The sequence below is a fragment of the Mobula hypostoma genome, chromosome 7 (genome assembly GCF_963921235.1).
Source record: "Mobula hypostoma chromosome 7, sMobHyp1.1, whole genome shotgun sequence".
NCBI classification, from domain to species: Eukaryota; Metazoa; Chordata; class Chondrichthyes; order Myliobatiformes; family Myliobatidae; genus Mobula; species Mobula hypostoma.
In genome coordinates, this window is record NC_086103.1 from 11,876,030 (window position 1) to 11,894,612 (window position 18,583).

Genomic DNA, 18,583 nt, shown 5'->3' on the forward strand with positions numbered 1-18,583 from the left:
CTGCAGCACCGGGGTTCCCGACACACTGCTACACTACCATAAGGAATGGTTACCGTTCTGAGCCCAGACACGTTTCGAGAAATCTGTACACTTGGCTATTCTTCTACCTGTATACAGGCGGAGGCTATGGAGCAAGGCTCCAGAGGTAAGGACAACAAAAAGGCGGTTTCAGGAGGTGAAGCAGCAGCTACAGAATTGCTTCAAGTTGATGGAGTGGGCCTTGTTCAAGGATTCATCAGAGGATCTGAACGAATACCCCGCAGTTGTTACAGACTTCATAAAAACAGTCATAGGCAAGTGTATCCCCACAAAATCATTCAGTGACTTCCTCAACTCGAAGCCCTGCTTGAACCATGATCTACAATCTGCAGAGGGTCAAATCAGTGATGTCCCTGTTCACTGATTTCTCATTAAGGACAGCTTGGTACTCCTGTGGATAAGGGTACCATTGATCTTTTTGATCACAGCCTTACATCAACATACTTCCTCTATAAGGGGCCCTACTATGAACAAACAAACGAGTGACCATGGATCGCCCTTGTCGCCAGCTATTGCTCATGTCTACATGGAGGATTTTGAGGAGACGGCTCTGAGTTCATCACCCCTACGCCCCAAGTGCTTCTTCAGATACATCGATGACACCTTCGTAGTGTGGCCTCATGGACTGCAGACACTCCAACAGTTCCACGACCGTCTGAACAGTATGCACCCAAACATTCAATTTACAATGGCAATGGAGGAGCATGGTTGCTTCCAGTTCCTGGACATTCTAATATGACCGAAACCGGATGGTAGCCTCAGGCATGACGTCTGTCGGATGCCCACTCGCACGGACTTGTACTTCAACAATAACAGCCACCATCACACCTTCCAAGGTAGAGCAGTTCTTTCTATTTTGGTTAACCGTGAGGAAACTGTTTCGGAACCAGACAGTCTCCCTGACGATTAGAAACATAGAAAAATAGAAAATAGGTGCAGGAGTAGGCCACTCGGCCCTTCGAGCCTGCACCGCCATTCAGTATGATCATGGCTGATCATGCAACACACGACCTTCCTACAAAATTGCTATAAGGTGAAGAAAATCAATCGGGCCCTTAAAAGGGCCGACAGAAAAGTCAGGACCTAACAACGAGGCTACCGCCTGTCCTCCCTATACTTCCGCGGTTTCTGGAAGGATCGCCAGGATCCGGAAGAAATACTGGCTTGGTAGCATCACAAGACCGCAAGGAAGCTCAAGTCACAGCTTAACCGGGTTAAAGATGACCCGGGACTCTGGTCGGCTGGCACTGAATGTGGAGCAGCATATATCGACCAGACGGGACGCACGGTGGAAACCCTCATCAAGGAAGACAGGAGGTGTATTGATCTGGGTTACCCAGAGAAATCAGCAATAGCTGAACACTGCATTCGCAATAGCTACAGGATTGAATTCGACGGCAAAAACTATTGTGCCGCGCTAATAGATTTTGTAACCGCGTGGTGAATGAAGCTATTGAAATAAAACTAGAGGAGATGAATTTTAACAAAGGCAAGTGTCTCGCTTCAAGTCAGAACTGGAATTCGATTGTAAACAAGGTGGCAGAGTGGAAACTGATTGGATGAGGACTAACCAATCAGGAGAGACAGAATATAGGGGTATAAATACCACCGGACTAGGCGAGGAATATCAGGAAGAGGAGTCAGTAGAACATGTAGTTTTGTGTTGCAGGAAGTATGGGATACAGAGAGAGATGATGAGAATTAAATTAAGGGAGTTGGGGGTGCAGGAATTCACATTAAAAGGGTTGCTGGGCATGGGTGAGAGAGCACAAGTCCGGGTACTTTCAAATCTCTTACTCACTCTTCCTTCAGTTAGTCCTGACGAAGGGTCTCGGCCTGAAACGTCGACTGCACCTCTTCCTAGAGATGCTGCCTGGCCTGCTGCGTTCACCAGCAACTTTGATGTGTTGCTTGAATTTCCAGCATCTGCAGAATTCCTGTTGTTTGTTGTCTGGGTATTTTTAGCGTTTTTGAGGGGTACAGGGGTCTTTTATAGGATATGACAGATAAACAGGAATAGGGTACTAGGATGGTCAAAGATGGGAGGGTAAAGTGTAGGTTTGTGTGTGTGTGTGTGTGTGTGTGTGCGTGCGCGCGCGTGTACGATTGGGTGAAGGGATTTAGAATATATGTCTAGTGCACATTCCGGCGCAGAGTGTGACGGTAATGCACCATTAAGCTGGATGCCAACCGCCGTAAAACAAGATACAGACAGACAGATGCCCAGGCATCATCCCTGATGAAAGTGGCGGAGTTTGTCATCAAAGTGTCTGTTATAATTGATAACTGAACCCAGCTTGAAGCCTGAGAAGAGTTTATTCACCACATATGCCGGGATATCAGTAGATCCTTTTTGATATTTGTGTGTCTGCCTAAATGCCTCTTAAACCTCAGCAAACTGTTTGCTTTCGCTACTAACCCCGGTAAACCACTGCTTTAAACTTCTCAAGCTTCAAGATTGTTTAATGTCATTTCCAGTACACGAGTGTAAAGGAGAAGAAAACATCCTGTTTTCCCCTCTAATCTTATGTTTAAAGGCGTGTCTGGAGATCGCCTCTAAAAGCCCTTGCTCTCACTTTAAGCCTTCGCCGTCTTGCTTTTGACACTAGTGGGGGGGGGGGGGAAGGTTTTTGACTGTCTATGCCTGGCCATTTATTTATTTATTTAGAGACACAGCGTGAAACAGGCCCTTCCGGTCCAGCAAGCGGCACCACGGATTTAACCCTAGCTTAATCACAGAACAATTTACAATGACCAACTGACCACAACAGGTCAATGGCAGATGCAATCTCAATTGCTCTCCACATGGCTTTGGACCACCTGGACAACACAAACACCGATGTCAGGATGCTGTTCGACTATAGCTCAGCATTTAATACCATCATTCCCACAATCCTGATTGAGAAGTTGCAGAACCTGGGCCTCTGTACCTCCCTCTGCAATTGGATCCTCGAGTTCCTAACCGGAAGACCACAGTCTGTGCAGATTGGTGATAACATATCCTCCTCGTTGACAATCAACACTGCCGCACCTCAGGAGTGGATGCTTAGCCCACTGCTCTACTCTCTATATACACATGACTGTGTGGCTAGGCATAGCTTAAATACCATCTATAAATTTGCTGACGATACAACCAATCTCAGGTGGTGACGAGAGGGCGTACAGGAGTGAGATATGCCAACTAGTAGAGTGGTGTCACAGCAAAAACCTGGCATTCACTGTTACCATCAGGGAGGAGGTACAGAAGCCCGAAGGCACACCCTCAGCGATTCAGGAACAGCTTCTTCCCCTCTGCATCCGATTCCTAAAAGGACATTGAACCCTTGGACACTACCTCACTCTTTTAAGTAGATAGTATTTGTTTTTTTTGGCATGATTTTTAATATATGTATACTGTATAAAGTATATGGAATAAGATTTAGTTCATTTATTATTATTTCTTCTAGATTATGTATTGCATTGAATTGCTGCTGCTAAGTTAACAAATTTCATGGCACATGCTGGTGATAATAGAAACATAGAAAATAGGTGCAGGAGTAGGCCATTTGGCCCTTCGAGCCTGCACCGCCATTTATTATGATCATGGCTGATCCTCCAACTCAGAACCCTGCCCCAGCCTTCCCTCCATACCCCCTGACCCCCGTAGCCACAAGGGCCATATCTAACTCCCTCTTAAGTATAGCCAATGAACTGGCCTCAACTGTTTCCTGTGGCAGAGAATTCCACAGATTCACCACTCTCTGTGTGAAGAAGTTTTTCCTAATCTCAGTCCTAAAAGGCTTCCCCTCTATCTTCAAACTGTGGCCCCTCGTTCTGGACTTCCCCAACATCAGGAACAATCTTCCTGCATCTAGCCTGTCCAATCCCTTTAGGATCTTATATGTTTCAATCAGATCCCCCCTCAATCTTCTAAATTCCAACGAGTACAAGCCCAGTTCATCCAGTCTTTCATCATATGAAAGTCCTGCCATCCCAGGAATCAACCTGGTGAACCTTCTTTGTACTCCCTCTATGGCAAGGATGTCTTTCTTCAGATTAGGGGATCAAAACTGCACACAATACTCCAGGTGTGGTCTCACCAAGGCCTTGTACAACTGCAGTAGTACCTCCCTGCTCCTGTACTCGAATCCTCTCGCTATAAATGCTAGCATACCATTCGCCTTTTTCACCGCCTGCTGTACCTGCATGCCCACTTTCAATGACTGGTGTATAATGACACCCAGGTCTCGTTGCACTTCCCCTTTTCCTAATCGGCCACCATTCAGATAATAATCTGTTTTCCTATTTTTGCCACCAAAATAAACCTGATTCTGAACTAACTGGTACATCTTTGGATTGTGGGAGGAAACGTCGGCGGCAGCAAGCCACCGATTTAACCCTAGCTTTTGTCTTCGGACCGTCAGGAAAACCGGAGCAGCCGAAGAAACTCACACAGTCACGGGTAGGGCATACAATCTCCTCCCAGATGGAACTCCAAACTCCAGAATGTCCTCCCATGTATGATCCATATCTCTCCATTCCCTCGATTATCATATACCTAACTAAACGCCTCTTAAACTCCGCCGATCTGCTCGTTTCCACCACTACCCACTGGTAACCCATCCCTGGCAGAGTATAACTTAACACAAGAGACTCTGCAGACGCCAGAAATCCAGAACACCACACACATGCTGGAGGAGCCCAGCAGGTCAGGCAGCATCCACGGAAATGAATGAACAGTCGACATTTGGGGCTGAGACCCTTTATCAGGACTAGAATGAAAAGGGGAAGAATCCAGAAAAAGGTTGGGGGGCGGGGAGGGAGTAAAAGCCAGAAGGTGGTTGGGGAAGGGGGAATGAAGTAAGAAGCTGGGAGGGTGATGGGTGGAAAAGGGCTGGAGAAGAAGGAATCTGATGGGAGAGGAGAGTGGACTATGGGAGAAAGGGAAGGAGGAGGGTACTGGGAGGAGGTGAGGAGAAGTGAGGGGCAGATTGAGGGAACTGGTAAGGGGACTCAGCCTGAAATGTTAACCGATTCTTCATTTCGATAGATGCAACTTGACCTGCTGGGTTCCTACAGCAGTTTACAATGGCTACATTTTGGCAACGAATCCGGCAAAAAAAAACAAAATGAGCATAAGGAACTAAATAAAACACACAAAAGCATAATAAATATAAAAGCAATTTTATAAAACAAGCACCTGCTATATACATATACTGATTGTATGTACATAAAGTGACACCAGGCGATGTGCACGTCGTGGTGGGAGGGTGGGTTAATGGCTAGAGGTGTTGACACCTTGGTGGGACGTTACAGAGGGGCTGCATATTCTGGAATCTGAACCAATGAACAATCCCATGGAGGAATCCAGCGCATTGAGCAGCGTCTGTGCGGAAAGGAATTGATGCAGGGTTTTGACCCGAGACGCCGACATTTCCTGCCCTCCCCTACAGCCGAGTTCCCGCAGCAGATGGTTGTAGCTTCGTTTTTGTGAACTGGTGTTAAAATCTGAGCAATCGTTTGCTCTGTGCCGCAGAGTAACATTTCCTTCTCAACTCGAGCAGCACTCGAATCCTCTTTTTTTTTTCACCATTTCCCACATTGGTACTTCTCCAGCTAACCAAATTAGAAAAATTACAAATTTGCATTTATATAGATTCTTTAATGCTGTTCAGTGCCCCAAGGTGATCTGGAGCTGTACAGAGGGAAACTGCAAAGATTTTTCTAATGTATAGATTTAATACTAGCCGAGCACAAAACAAATAACAGTGCAGATTTGTCTGGTTATAAAAAAATCAGATTTTGTTTAATGTCATAATCTTCAAAGTAAAGTGGTTTATATGGCACTGTTATGGCATATGGGCTGAAAACTTGTGTATGAATGGAATGTAGAACAGGCTTTTTACTGTACCCTGGTGAGATTAGAGTGATAGATCTATAGATAGACAGACAGAGGTAGAGATAGAGACAGAGGTAGGTGAGATAGACTGAGATAGTGCCGCCCAGCAACCCTCTGATTTAATCCTAAACACAAGACAATTTATAATGACCAATTAACCTACCAACCAGTAGGTTTCTGGCCCGTGGGAGGAAATACACACAATTACACGAAGAACATACAAACTTCTTGCAGACAGCGGTGGGAATTGAAACCAGTTTGCTGGTACTGTGAAGCGTTGTGCTAAGCACTACACTACCATGCTGCCCCAAATACCAGTTTACTCTTTGCTACACACTTCAAGTATCCCATGTCATAAGGAGTTCCACAGCCTGTTTTCAGGGGAGAAATCAGTTCAATCAATTTGTGATGTGATCTACACAGATGTATGTGTGAACTATTTACGAGGAAGTTTATATCACTCCCTGCCCGGATGGTGTTTCTGAGACTGCACGTTAACAACTTGGATTAACACAAAACTCAAGAATGAAGCATCACACGGCACTTCATGGAAACATTTAGACACTTGATATTGAACCACACGAAGGGTTGTTCAGAATCAGAATTAATATCACTGATACACTGCCTATTAAAAAGTATTCACCTACCATGGAAGTTTTCATGTTTTATTGTTTTACAACGTTGAATTACAGTGGATTTAATTTGATTTTTTTTGACACAGGTCAACAGAAAAAGACTTTTGTGTCAAAGTGAAAACAGATCTCTACAAAGTGATCTAAATTAATTACAAATAGAAAACACAAAATAATTAATTGCACAAGTATTCACCCACTTTAATATGACACATCAAATCATCACTGGTGCAGTCAACTGGTTTTAGAAATCACATAATTATTTAAATGGAGATCACCGTGTGCATTCAAGGTGTTTCAATTGATTGTAGTAAAAATACACCTGTATCTGGAAGGTCCAACTGCAGGTGAGTCAGTATCCTGGTAAAAACTACACCAAGGAACTCTGCAAAAAGGTTATTGAAAAGCACAAGTAAGAAGATGAATAATTTCCAAGTCACTGAATATCCCTTGGAGTACAGTTAAATTAATCAAGAAATGGAAAAACTGCGACTTGGGAGAAGATCTGCTTTCCAGCAAGACAATGACCCCAAGCATAAAGCCAAAGCTACACAGGAATGGCTTAAAAACAACAAAGTTAATGTCCTGGAGTGGCCAAGTCAGAGTCCAGACCTCAATCCAATTGAGAATTTCTGGCTGGACTTGAAAACGGCTGTTCACTCATGATCCCCATGCAATCTGACAGACCTTGAGCAGTTTTGTAAAGAAGAATGGGGAATAATTGCAGAGTCCAGATGTGCAAAGCTGATAGAGACCTATCCACAGAGACTCAAGGCTGTAATTGCTGCCAAGGGTGCTTCTACTAAATACTGATTTGAAGGGGGTAAATACTAATGCAATCAATTATTGTGTGTTTTATATTTGTAATTAATTTAGATCACTTTGTAGAGATCTGTTTTCACTATAACAAGCCTTTTTCTGTTGATCAGTGTAAAAAAAAAGCCAAATTAAATCCACTGAGATTCAATGTTGTAGAACAATAAAACGTGAAAGCTTCCACACAACATGAATTCTGCAGATGCTGGAAATTCAAGCAACACACATCAAAGTTGCTGGTGAACGCAGCAGGCCAGGCAGCATCTCTAGGAAGAGGTACAGTCGACGTTCAGGCCGAGACCCTTCGCCAGGACCTGACGAAGCGTCTCGGCCTGAAACATCGACTGTACCTCTTCCTAGTGAAAACTTCCAAGAGGGTGGGGGTGTGAATACTTTTTTTTTTACAGGCACTCTATATATGTTATGAAATTTGTGGTTTTGTGACAGTACAGTGCATGACATAAACATACTATAAATTTCAATAAGAAATATTTATTAAAAATTTAAATAAGCGAAAATAGCTCAGAAATCTAGTGGCAGAGAGGAAGAAATTGTCCCTGAATCGTTGAGTGTGTGACTTCAAGCTCCTGCACCTCTTCCTTGATAGCAAAGAGAAGAGGGCATGGCCTAGGTGATGGGGGTCCTTACTGATGGATGCTGCCTTTTTGAAGCCTCAGTAAAGCAGCCAGCATAGCCAAGGACCCCAGTAACTCCAGACCTTGATCTCCCTCTCCCATCAGGCAGAAGGTACAAAAACCTGAAAGCATGTGCCACCAGGCTCAAGGACAGCTTCTACCCCACTGGTAAAAGACTATGGAGTGGCCCACTGGTACAGTAAGACGTACTGTTGACCTCACAATATACCTCATCATGGTCTTACACCTTATTGTCTGCCTGCACTGCACTTTCTCTGTAACTGTAACACTTTATTCTGCATTGTTATTGTTTTACCTTGTCAAACCTTAACAATGTTGTGAATTGATCTGTACAGACAGTATTGAACATTTTTCCATTGTATCTCAGAACATGTGAGAATAACTTAACCATTTATTAACTCCAAAAGTCAGATGCACATACATTCATAAACAAGAGATTCTACAGATGCTGGAAATCCACAGCAACACACACAAAATGCTGGAGGAACTCAGCAGGTCAGGCAGCATCTATGGAGAGGAATAAACAGTTGACTTTTTGGGCCAAGATCCATTCCACCAATGGCAGAAGTGGTCTCCTCTCTCCTCACTTTGTGAATATTCTTTCCCACCAGTCTTATGTAATTTTGATGACATTCATAAAGATACTGTGCAGGCTGAAGACAGATGTCAGTGAGTTCATTAGTCGAGACCGGACAGTGGAATCCCCTGGGTCAGTGTGTCTGGAATTCAGAGGCCTGACGTCTGCAAGTCTGGAATTCAGAGGCCTGACGTCTGCAAGTCTGTGAGGCCACTGCAGGCCCAGAAATGACCTATCTTGGGGGTGGGTGGGTGTGGGTGTGGGTGTGTGTAAGGGGGCTTGTCTTGCTGTTGTTGCTCTGCTGAACACTGTAAACACGCTGTGTTAAGAGCCATCTTGTACCAAGGGATACCTGGTCTCTACTGGATAACACTCTTGTCTTTTTAACCTCAGAACATGACAAGCATTCCTCTTGAACTGTTACACGGCTGGGAGCAATTGAGTTTAATTATTCATTTAGAGATACAACACAGTAACAGATCCTTCCTTCCCAAGAACCCATGAACCTATTATACCCTTGTGACCAAATAACCTCCAGTACCAACCCATAGGTCTTCAGAAATTGGGAGGAAACCAGAGCACCTAGCGGAAACCCACAGCACGGGCAGAACTACGACGATAGGAATTAAACCCAGGTCGTTGGCACTATAAAGTGTTACATGAACCACGGCACTCAGCGATGAGTTGGGCGATCTGTATTTTGGTGCACCTCACACTACTGAAAGAACATTGAAAACACGTGTTTAATCTATTCTGGTTTATCACTAAATTAAACAAACTAATTTGGATTGGATTGGTTTGATTCTGTGCTCAGAATGTCAGTAGGTCTGGGGGCTTTACCAGCTGCCAGTGAAACAGGTGAGACACAACCTGCAGAGTAGTTGCAGTGAAACCAGGTGTAGATCTGGTCCCTGTGCATTATGAGAGATATACACATTATTCAGAGCAACACACACACAATGCTGCAGGAACTCAGTAGGTCAGACAGCATCTATGGACAGGAATGAACAGTTCACATTTCAAGCCTTCATCAGGACTCAGCCTGAAATGTTGGCTCTTTATTTCTCTCCATAGATGCTGCCTGACCTGCTGAGATTCTCTGGGATTTTGTGTGTGATTCCCAGATGGAATACAAGGTGCAGCCTCCAACGTGATGGCATGAATATCAATTTCTCCAACTTACAGTAATTATTCCCCCTACCACTTTCTTTTTCCATTCCCCATGTCTTCTCATCTACCCCTCACTTCCCTCTGGTTCTCCCCCCGCCATCAGATTCCTTCTTCAGTCCACTATCTTTCCCACCAGTCACCTCCCAGCTTCATAATTCATCCCATACCCCACCCATTCTTAGTCTGGCTTCTTCACCCTTCCTTTCCAGTCCAGATGAAGGGTCTTGGCCCAAAACATTGATTGTTTGTTCCTCTCCATAGATGCTGCCCGACCCACTGAGCTCCTCCTGCATTGTGTGTGTGTGTGTGTGTGTGTGTGTTGCTCTGAATTTCCAACAACTTGTGTTTACAGTACTGCACGTTTGAGTAAACGAGGTGATGTTCTATGGGGAGATTTTGCTCACGGCTGGACAACCTCCTCTTGAAAACACATGACACCCAAGTGAACCATGGTAGCGTAGCAGTCTGTGTGACCCAATTACAGCTCAAGGAGCCAGAGTTCAGAGGTCAATTCCAGTGTCATCTGTCAGAAGTCTCCACACGTCCTGCCCGTGGAATGTGTGGGTTCTCTCTGGATGCTCTGGTTTGCTTCCACAGGTATGTTCAATGGCCATTGTAAATTCCCCTGTGATTAGGTTAGGGCTAATTTGGGGTTGTCGGGGGCTGCTGGGGAGGCAAAACTTGAAGGGCCTGAAAAGCCTATTTTACATTCTATTGCTAAATAAATAAACTACACAATTGGAAAGGCACCAAGATTGACTCCCCACCTCTGCTCTCAATCAGATAACAGAAAACAAAATTGTATGGTAACATATATGTACAGTACTGAGCAAAGGTCATGTAAAAAAGATCTGTAAAGTGAAGATGCTTTTAAAAATAATGATGAAAAGTTTTTAAATGCCAAAAAATTACTATGAAGAGCAGTAAACAGTAAAAAAAAACACTAAATCAAATCAATATTTGGTGTGACTACCCTTTGCCTTTAAAGCTGCATCAGTTCCCTTAGGTACGCTGCTGTGCAGTTTTATAAGAAAATCGGCTAGTAGGTTGTTCCAAGCATCTTGGAGAACTTTCCACAGTTCTTCTGCAGACTTTGGCTGTCTCACTTGCTTCCAATTTTCCAAGTAACCATAGACAGCTTTGATGATGATCAGGGCTCTGTGAAGGCCAGACCATCTGAAACCATATAAAATATCTAGGGTGCCTAAGACCTTTCCACAGTACTGGTACTTTGAATGTGGAAAAACACAGAACACTACAACACAGTACAGGCCCTTTGGCCCACAATATTGTGCTGACTTTTTAAACCTACTCCAAGATCAATCTAACACTTTCCTCCTACAGCACCCTCCATTTTTCCATCATCCATGTGCCTATCTAAGAGTCTCTTAAATACTTCCAAAGCAGCTGCCTTGACCACCGCCCTGACAGGGCGTTCCATGCAGCCAACACTGTGTAAAAAAAAGCTGACACCCCCCCACCCAACATTTTCCTCCAATCACCTTAAAATCATACCTCTGTGTACTAGCTCTTCTTACCCTGTTTTTAAAAATCTCTGGCTGTCCACTCTATCTATGCCTCTTATCATTCTGTGCACCTCTATTAAGTCACCTCTCATTCTCCTCACTCTATCTTTCCTCATAAGACACGCTCTCTAATCCAGGCAGCATCCTAGTAAATCTCCTCTGCATTCCCTCTAAAGCTTTCATATTCCTTCCAAGAATGAGCAGACCAGAACCAAACAGACCAGGATATTCCAAGTGTGGTGTAACCAGGGTTTTATAGAGTTGCAACATTACCTCACAGCTTTTGAACTCAATCCCCTGGTAATCCCCAGCACACCATAGGCATTCTTAACCACCCGAACAACTTGCGTGGCATTCTGGAGGTGCGACCACAAATCCAAGGCTCCGGACAGGGGTCAAATCAGATCTTGGTTAATCGATGCATCCACTCATCTACCATCAAAGATAGCTGCAGTGCCAAAACCTGAGGAGAGGTAGTGATTGAAACCAGATGTGGCAAGTGTTCAAATTCTTCATACGGAGGTGAGGCCGAGAGGGCGAGGGACATCTCTCACCCTCAAGAGAATGAGGAAGATAAAGACCCATTTCCATAATCTCACTTTTAAATGAGCTTCATTAGGATTCCGGCCGGAGCCAACAGCTCGTCAAACTGCCTGTAGAGAAGAAAAGGAAGTAATTAGTTGAAGAGGATTTGCCTGCCATGTTGTTTGACTCAAGTCAGTGAATTGTCATTGGGTTTCTAATCAGAAAACCTGTTTCCATGGCTACCACAGGCAGCGCCTTTAATCTTTAGTTTGCAATAAACCCCCTCAACCTCCTGATCGGGAGAACGCTTTATTGTTGGGCTCTCCTGAGAGCGAAGCAGAGACTGCCAGGAATCGATGCATTCGGATGGTGCCAGGAGTCCAAAAGCATCAAATTGCAGCCCCAGACAGATGGATGAAAGGGGCCCTGTAGCAGTAGCCAGAGTGATGAGGCTTTCATCCCCATCTGTCAGCCTGACTACGAAAGCAGAGGCCCTCCTTCGCTGCCAGAAACTCCATTACACTCTGCCCTCAACAACTCCAGTTAGTTTTTCCTTAAAGCAGCTAGACAAGCTTACCCGTGACACGTGGAGTGATTCACCTTGCAAGGTCGAACTTGAAGGCAGAGTACAGGGTTAAGATGGGAAACAGATCCTTCTCCCAGGCCAGGAAATTAATGGAACTCCCTACCACCACCCACCTCTCATCACATATGAAGCACTAATAGCATTATACTGTTTACTCTTTAAACAATCATAAACAATACATTTTATTTACAAACCCCATTTCCAGAAAAGTTGGGATATTTTCCAAAATGCAATAAAAGCAAAAATCTGTGATATGTTAATTCACGTGAACTTTTACTTAACTGACAAAAGTACAAAGAAAAGATTTTCAATAGTTTTACTGACCAACTTAATTGTATTTTGTAAATATACACAAATGTAGAATTTGATGGCTGCAACACAACAAAAGTTGGGACAGAGTTAAAATAAGATTGAAAAGTGCACAGAATACTGTGACAATTATAGCCACCGGGGCTCGGGAGTACTTCGGAAAACCATAGTCACTCAACACAGTCCGTCGCTGCATCCAGAAATGCAACTTGAAACTGTATTACGGAAGGAGGAAGCCATACATCAATTCTATGCAGAAACGGCGGCGAGTTCTCTGGGCCCGAGCTCATCTCAGATGGACTGAAAGACTGTGGAACCGTGTGCTGTGGTCAGATGAGTCCACATTTCAGCTAGTTTTCGGAAAAAACGGACGTCGAGTTCTCCGTGCCAAAGATGAAAACGACGACCATCCAGACTGTTATCAGTGAAAGGTGCAAAAGCCAGCATCTGTGATGGTATGGGGGTGCATCAGTGCCCACGGCATGGGTGAGTTGCATGTACGTGAAGGTACCATTGACTCTGAGGCGTATATTAGGATTTTAAAGAGACATGTGTTGCCATCAAGGCGACGTCTCTTCCTGGGACGTCCATGCTTATTTCAGCAGGACAATGCCAGACCACATTCTGCACGGGCTACAACAGCGTGGCTTTGTAGACACAGAGTGCGTGTGCTTGACTGGCCTGCTGCCAGTCCAGATCTATCTCCTATTGAAAATGTATGGCGCATCATGAAGAGGAGAATCAGACAACGGAGACCACGGACTGTTGAGCAGCTGAAGTCTTATATCAAGCAAGAATGGACAAAATTTCCAATTGCAAATCTACTACAATTAGTATCCTCAGTTCCAAAACAATTAAAAAGTGTTATTAAAAGGAAAGGTGATGTAACACAATGGTAAACATGCCTCTGTCCCAACTTTTGTTGAGTGTGCTGCAGCCATCAAATTCTAAATTTGTGTATGTTTACAAAATACAATTAAGTTGGTCAGTAAAACGACTGAAAATCTTTTCTTTGTACTTTTGTCAGTTAAATAAAGGTTCACGTAAATTAACATATCACAGATTTTTGTTTTTATTGCACTTTGGAAAATATCCCAACTTTTCTGGAAATGGGGTTTGTATTTAGAGAACAGTGTGGTATAGGCCCTTCCGGCCAACAAGCCACACCACCCAGCAACCCACTGATTTTTAATCCTAGCCCAATCACAGAGCAATTTACAATGGCCAATTAACTTAGTAAGTTTGTAAACTTCTTACAGTGTCGGAATTAATCTCCAAAATTGGATGTCTAGGCTCATTCCTGACTTCCGACGAACCTTTGCCCCAGTAGGGGTGATGGTTGTGCGAACACCCCAATCCAACATCAGTTCTGGTCGCTCAAGCTCCAGGAAGGAAGCTATTAAGCTGGAACGGTGCAGGGAATATTTACGAGGATGGAGGTCTCGAGTTATAAGGAGAGCCTGGAGAGGATGCGACTGCTCTCCTTGGAGAGAAGAAAGCTGAGGGGCGCTTCCTCTCACTAACAGCAGGTAGATACATTGTAGTTTTAACTAACTGAAATCTGCCGAAATAAACACTTCACAAAGGCATCAGGATCCAACACTACTTGCAATGTTAGAATAAAGGCCCCGCTTCTGTAAGGACTTAATGAATAGACAGAGCATAAAACATTAGAAGCAGCACCTTCAGAATTGAGATTAGGAAACATTTCTTTAGACCCCAGGTGCTCCCTATCTGGGTCCATGGACCCCTTGCTTAATGGTATTAGCATAAAAAAGTCTGGCAACCCATGCTTTAAACAAAGAACATCATATATTTGGACCTCTCATCTCAGGCCAATGTTAACATTAAATCAGAGATTCTCAGATCTTTGTTAACTGTTCTGTCGCAGTTAGTATTATGCTTTACAGTGCCAGTGACCTGGGTTCAATTCCCATCACTATCTATAAGGAGTTTGTATGTTCTTCCTGTGACGGTGTGTGTTTCCTCCAGGTATGCCAGTTTCATAAGATTTGGGAGCAGAATTAAGCCATTTGGCCCATCGAGTCTGCTTTGCCATTTCATCATGGCCAATCGAATTTTCCTCTCAGCCCCAATCTCCTGCCTTCTCCCCGTATCCCTTCATGCCCTAACCAATCAAGAATCTATCAAGCTCTGCCTTAAGTATACATAAAGACTTGGCCTCCAAAGCTGCCTGTGGTAAAGAATTCCACAGATTCACCACTCTCTTGCTAAAGAAGTTCCTCATCTTCATTCTAAAATCATGCCCCTTTATTCGGAAGCTGTCCCTCTGGTCTCAGACTCTCCCACCACTGGAAACATCCACTCTTTTAAGGCCTTTCGCCATTCAACAGGTTTCAATTAGCTCACCCCTCATTCTTCTGAATTCTAGTGAATACACACCATCAAATATTCTTCATACAACAGTATTTTCATGAACTTCCTTTGAACCCTCTCCAGTTTCAGCACATCCTTTCTAAGGGACCAAAAACTGCTGACAATACTCCAAGTGAGGTCTCATTAGTGCTTTCTAAAGTTTCAACATTACATACTTGCTTCTATATTCTAGTTTTCTTAAAATGAATGCTAACATTGAATTTGCCTTCCTCACCACAGAATGAACCTGCAAATTAACCTTCAGGGAATACTGCATAAGTACTCCCAAGATCCTTTGCACCTCAGTTTTTTTGTATTTTCTCTCCAGTTAAAAAATAGTCAACCCTTTCATTTCTACCAAGATGCACGACTGTACACTTCCCAACACTGTATTCCATCTGTCACTACTTTGACTATTCTCCTAATTTGTCTATGTTCTTCTGTGGCCTCTCTACTTCCTCAAAACCACCTGGCCCTCCACCTATCTTCATATAGTCTGCAAAATTTGCAACAAAGCCATCAATTCCATCTTCCAAATCATTGACAAATAATGTAAACAGAATCGGTCCCAAAACAGGCCCTATGGAACACCACTAGTCACCGGCAGCCAACCAGAAAAGGCTCCCTTTACTCCCATTCTGCCCTACCAATCAAGCCACTGCTTTATCCATGCTAGAATCTTTCCTGTAACACCAGGGTCTTACATGTTGTTAAGCAGCCTCATTTATGTCACCTTGTCAAAGGCCTTCTAAAAATCCAAGCACACAACATCAACCGATTCTCCATTGTCTATCCTGCTTGTTATTTCTTCAAAGAATTCCAACAGATTTGCCAGGCAAGATTTTCCCCTGAGGAAACCATGCTAACTACAGCTTATTTTATCATGTGCCTTCAAGTACCCTGAAACCTCACCCTTAATAATTCACTCCAACATCTTCCCAACCACTGAGGTCAGACTAACTGGCCTATAGTTTCCTTTCTTTTGCTACTCTCCCTTCTTCAAGAGTGGAGTGACATTTGCAATTTTCCAGTCTTCCAGATGCATTCCAGAATCTAGTGATTCTTGAAAGATGATTATTAATGTCTCATCGATCTCTTCAGCCACCTCTTTCAGAACCCTGGTGTGTACACCATCTGGTCCAGGTGACATATTTACCTTCAAATACTCCAGTTTCCCAAGAACCTTCTCTCTAGTCACTTCATGACCTCTGATGCCTGAAATTTACACCACACTGCACAGTAAAAGACTGAGGCAAGATACTTATTCAGTTTGCCCGGCATTTCATTGTCCCCCAGCATTGTTTCCAGCGGTTTGATATCCACTCTCGCCTTCTTTTGTATCTGAAGAAACATTTGACATCCTCTCAAATTGTACTGGCTAGCTTACTTGCATATTCCATCTTTACATTCTTAATGACTTTTTTAGTTGCCTTCTGTAGGTTTTTAAAAGCGTCCCAATCGTCTAACTTCCCACTAAGTTTTACTCTATTATATGCCCTCTCCTTGACTTTTACGTTGTTTCTGACTTCTCTCGTTACCCATTGCTGTGTCATCTTTCCTTTAGAATACTTCTTCCTCTTTGGGATGTATGTATCCTGTGTCTTGCAAATTGCTTCCAGAAATTCCAGCTCTGCAATCATCCCCGCCAGTGTTCTTTTCCAATCAATCCTGGCCAACTCCTCTCCTGTGCCTCTGTAATTCCCTTCACTCCACTGTAATACTGATACACCTGACTTCAGCTCTCTTCACTGTACAACAATCCGGAACAGCTGATACTCTAGTCGGCTCAACCATGAGCTGCTCTAAAATACCATCTTGTAGGCTTCTCTAGAAATTCCCCCTCCTGGAATCCAGCACCAACCTGATTTTAGGAATATGCACCCAATCCACCTGCATATTGAAATGTCCCATGACTATTATAACATTGCCCTTTTGTTACGCATTTCCCATCTCCCCTTGTAATATGTAGACCACATCCTTACTACCGTTTGGGGGTCTGTATACAACTCCCATCAAGGTCTTTTTACCCTTGCGGTTCCTTCGCTCCATCCATAATCATTAAGCATCTTCCGACCCTATATCACCCCTTTCTAATGATTCGATTTCATTTTTTACCAACAGAGCAATGCCACCCCTCTGCCTACCTGCCTGTCCTTTCAATACAACGTGTATCATAGAAACATAGAAAATAGGTGCAGGAGTAGGCCATTCGGCCCTTCGAGCCTGCACCGCCATTTATTATGATCATGGCTGATCATCCAACTCAGAACCCCGCCCCAGCCTTCCCTCCATACCCCCTGACCCCTGTAGCCACAAGGGCCATATCTAACTCCCTCTTAAATATAGCCAATGAACTGGCCTCAACAGTTTCCTGTGGCAGAGAATTCCACAGATTCAACACTCTCTGTGTGAAGAAGTTTTTCCTAATCTCGGTCCTAAAAGGCTTCCCCTCTATCCTCAAACTGTGACCCCTCGTTCTGGACTTCCCCAACATCGGGAACAATCTTCCTGCATCTAGCCTGTCCAATCCCTTTAGGATCTTATACGTTTCAATCAGATCCCCCCTCAATCTTCTAAATTCCAACGAGTACAAGCCCAATTCATCCAGTCTTTCTTCATATGAAAGTCCTGCCATCCCAGGAATCAATCTGGTGAACCTTCTTTGTACTCCCTCTATGGCAAAGATGTCTTTCCTCAGATTAGGGGACCAAAACTGCACACAATACTCCAGGTATGGTCTCACCAAGGCCTCGTACAACTGCAGTAGTACCTCCCTGCTCCTGTACTCGAATCCTCTCGCTATAAATGCCAGCATACCATTCGCCTTTTTCACCGCCTGCTGTACCTGCATGCCCACTTTCAATGACTGGTGTATAATGACACCCAGGTCTCGTTGCACCTCCCCTTTTCCTAATCGGCCACCATTCAGATAATAATCTGTTTTCCTATTTTTGCCACCAAAGTGGATAACTTCACATTTATCCACATTAAATTGCATCTGCCATGAATTTGCCCACTCACCCAACCTATCCAAGTCACCCTGCATCCTCTTAGCATCCTCCTCACTGCTAACACTGCCACCCAGCTTCGTGTCATCCGCAAACTTGGAGATGCTGCATTTAATTCCCTCATCCAAGTCATTAATATATATTGTGAACAACTGGGGTCCCAGCACTGAGCCTTGCGGTACCCCACTTGCGGTATCCTTGGATATTAAGCTCCCAGCTATAATCTTCTTTCAGCCCAGATTCAGTGATGCTTACAACATCCTACCTGCCCCCCTGCAACTGCGCTGCAAGGTTATCCACCTGACTCTGTACTGTGCGCGCTTTCAAATATAACACTTTCGGTCCTGTTTTCACCCTTTTTGATTTTGTCTGCCCTTTATGTTGCAACTCATCCTGCTGACTGCAATTTTGTCCCTATCAACAGCCGCTCCTCATTAAACATTTCTCTGTTTGTAAACTAGCCACCTCATCTCACGATACTAGTC

General features: G+C 44.0%; 1 protein-coding gene across 2 annotated transcripts in view; it reads right to left on the bottom strand.

Annotated features, from left to right (window-relative positions):
- Window positions 1-7,608: 7,608 nt before the first annotated feature.
- Window positions 7,609-18,583, bottom strand: part of tmco6 (transmembrane and coiled-coil domains 6) — a 57,119-nt gene continuing 46,144 nt past the window's right edge. For both annotated transcript variants that reach the window (XM_063053021.1, XM_063053020.1), the window contains exon 13: window positions 7,609-11,947. In XM_063053021.1, coding sequence (XP_062909091.1) covers window positions 11,939-11,947 — 9 coding nt within the window. In that variant the 3' untranslated portion in view covers window positions 7,609-11,938. The remainder of the gene's footprint in view (window positions 11,948-18,583) is intronic.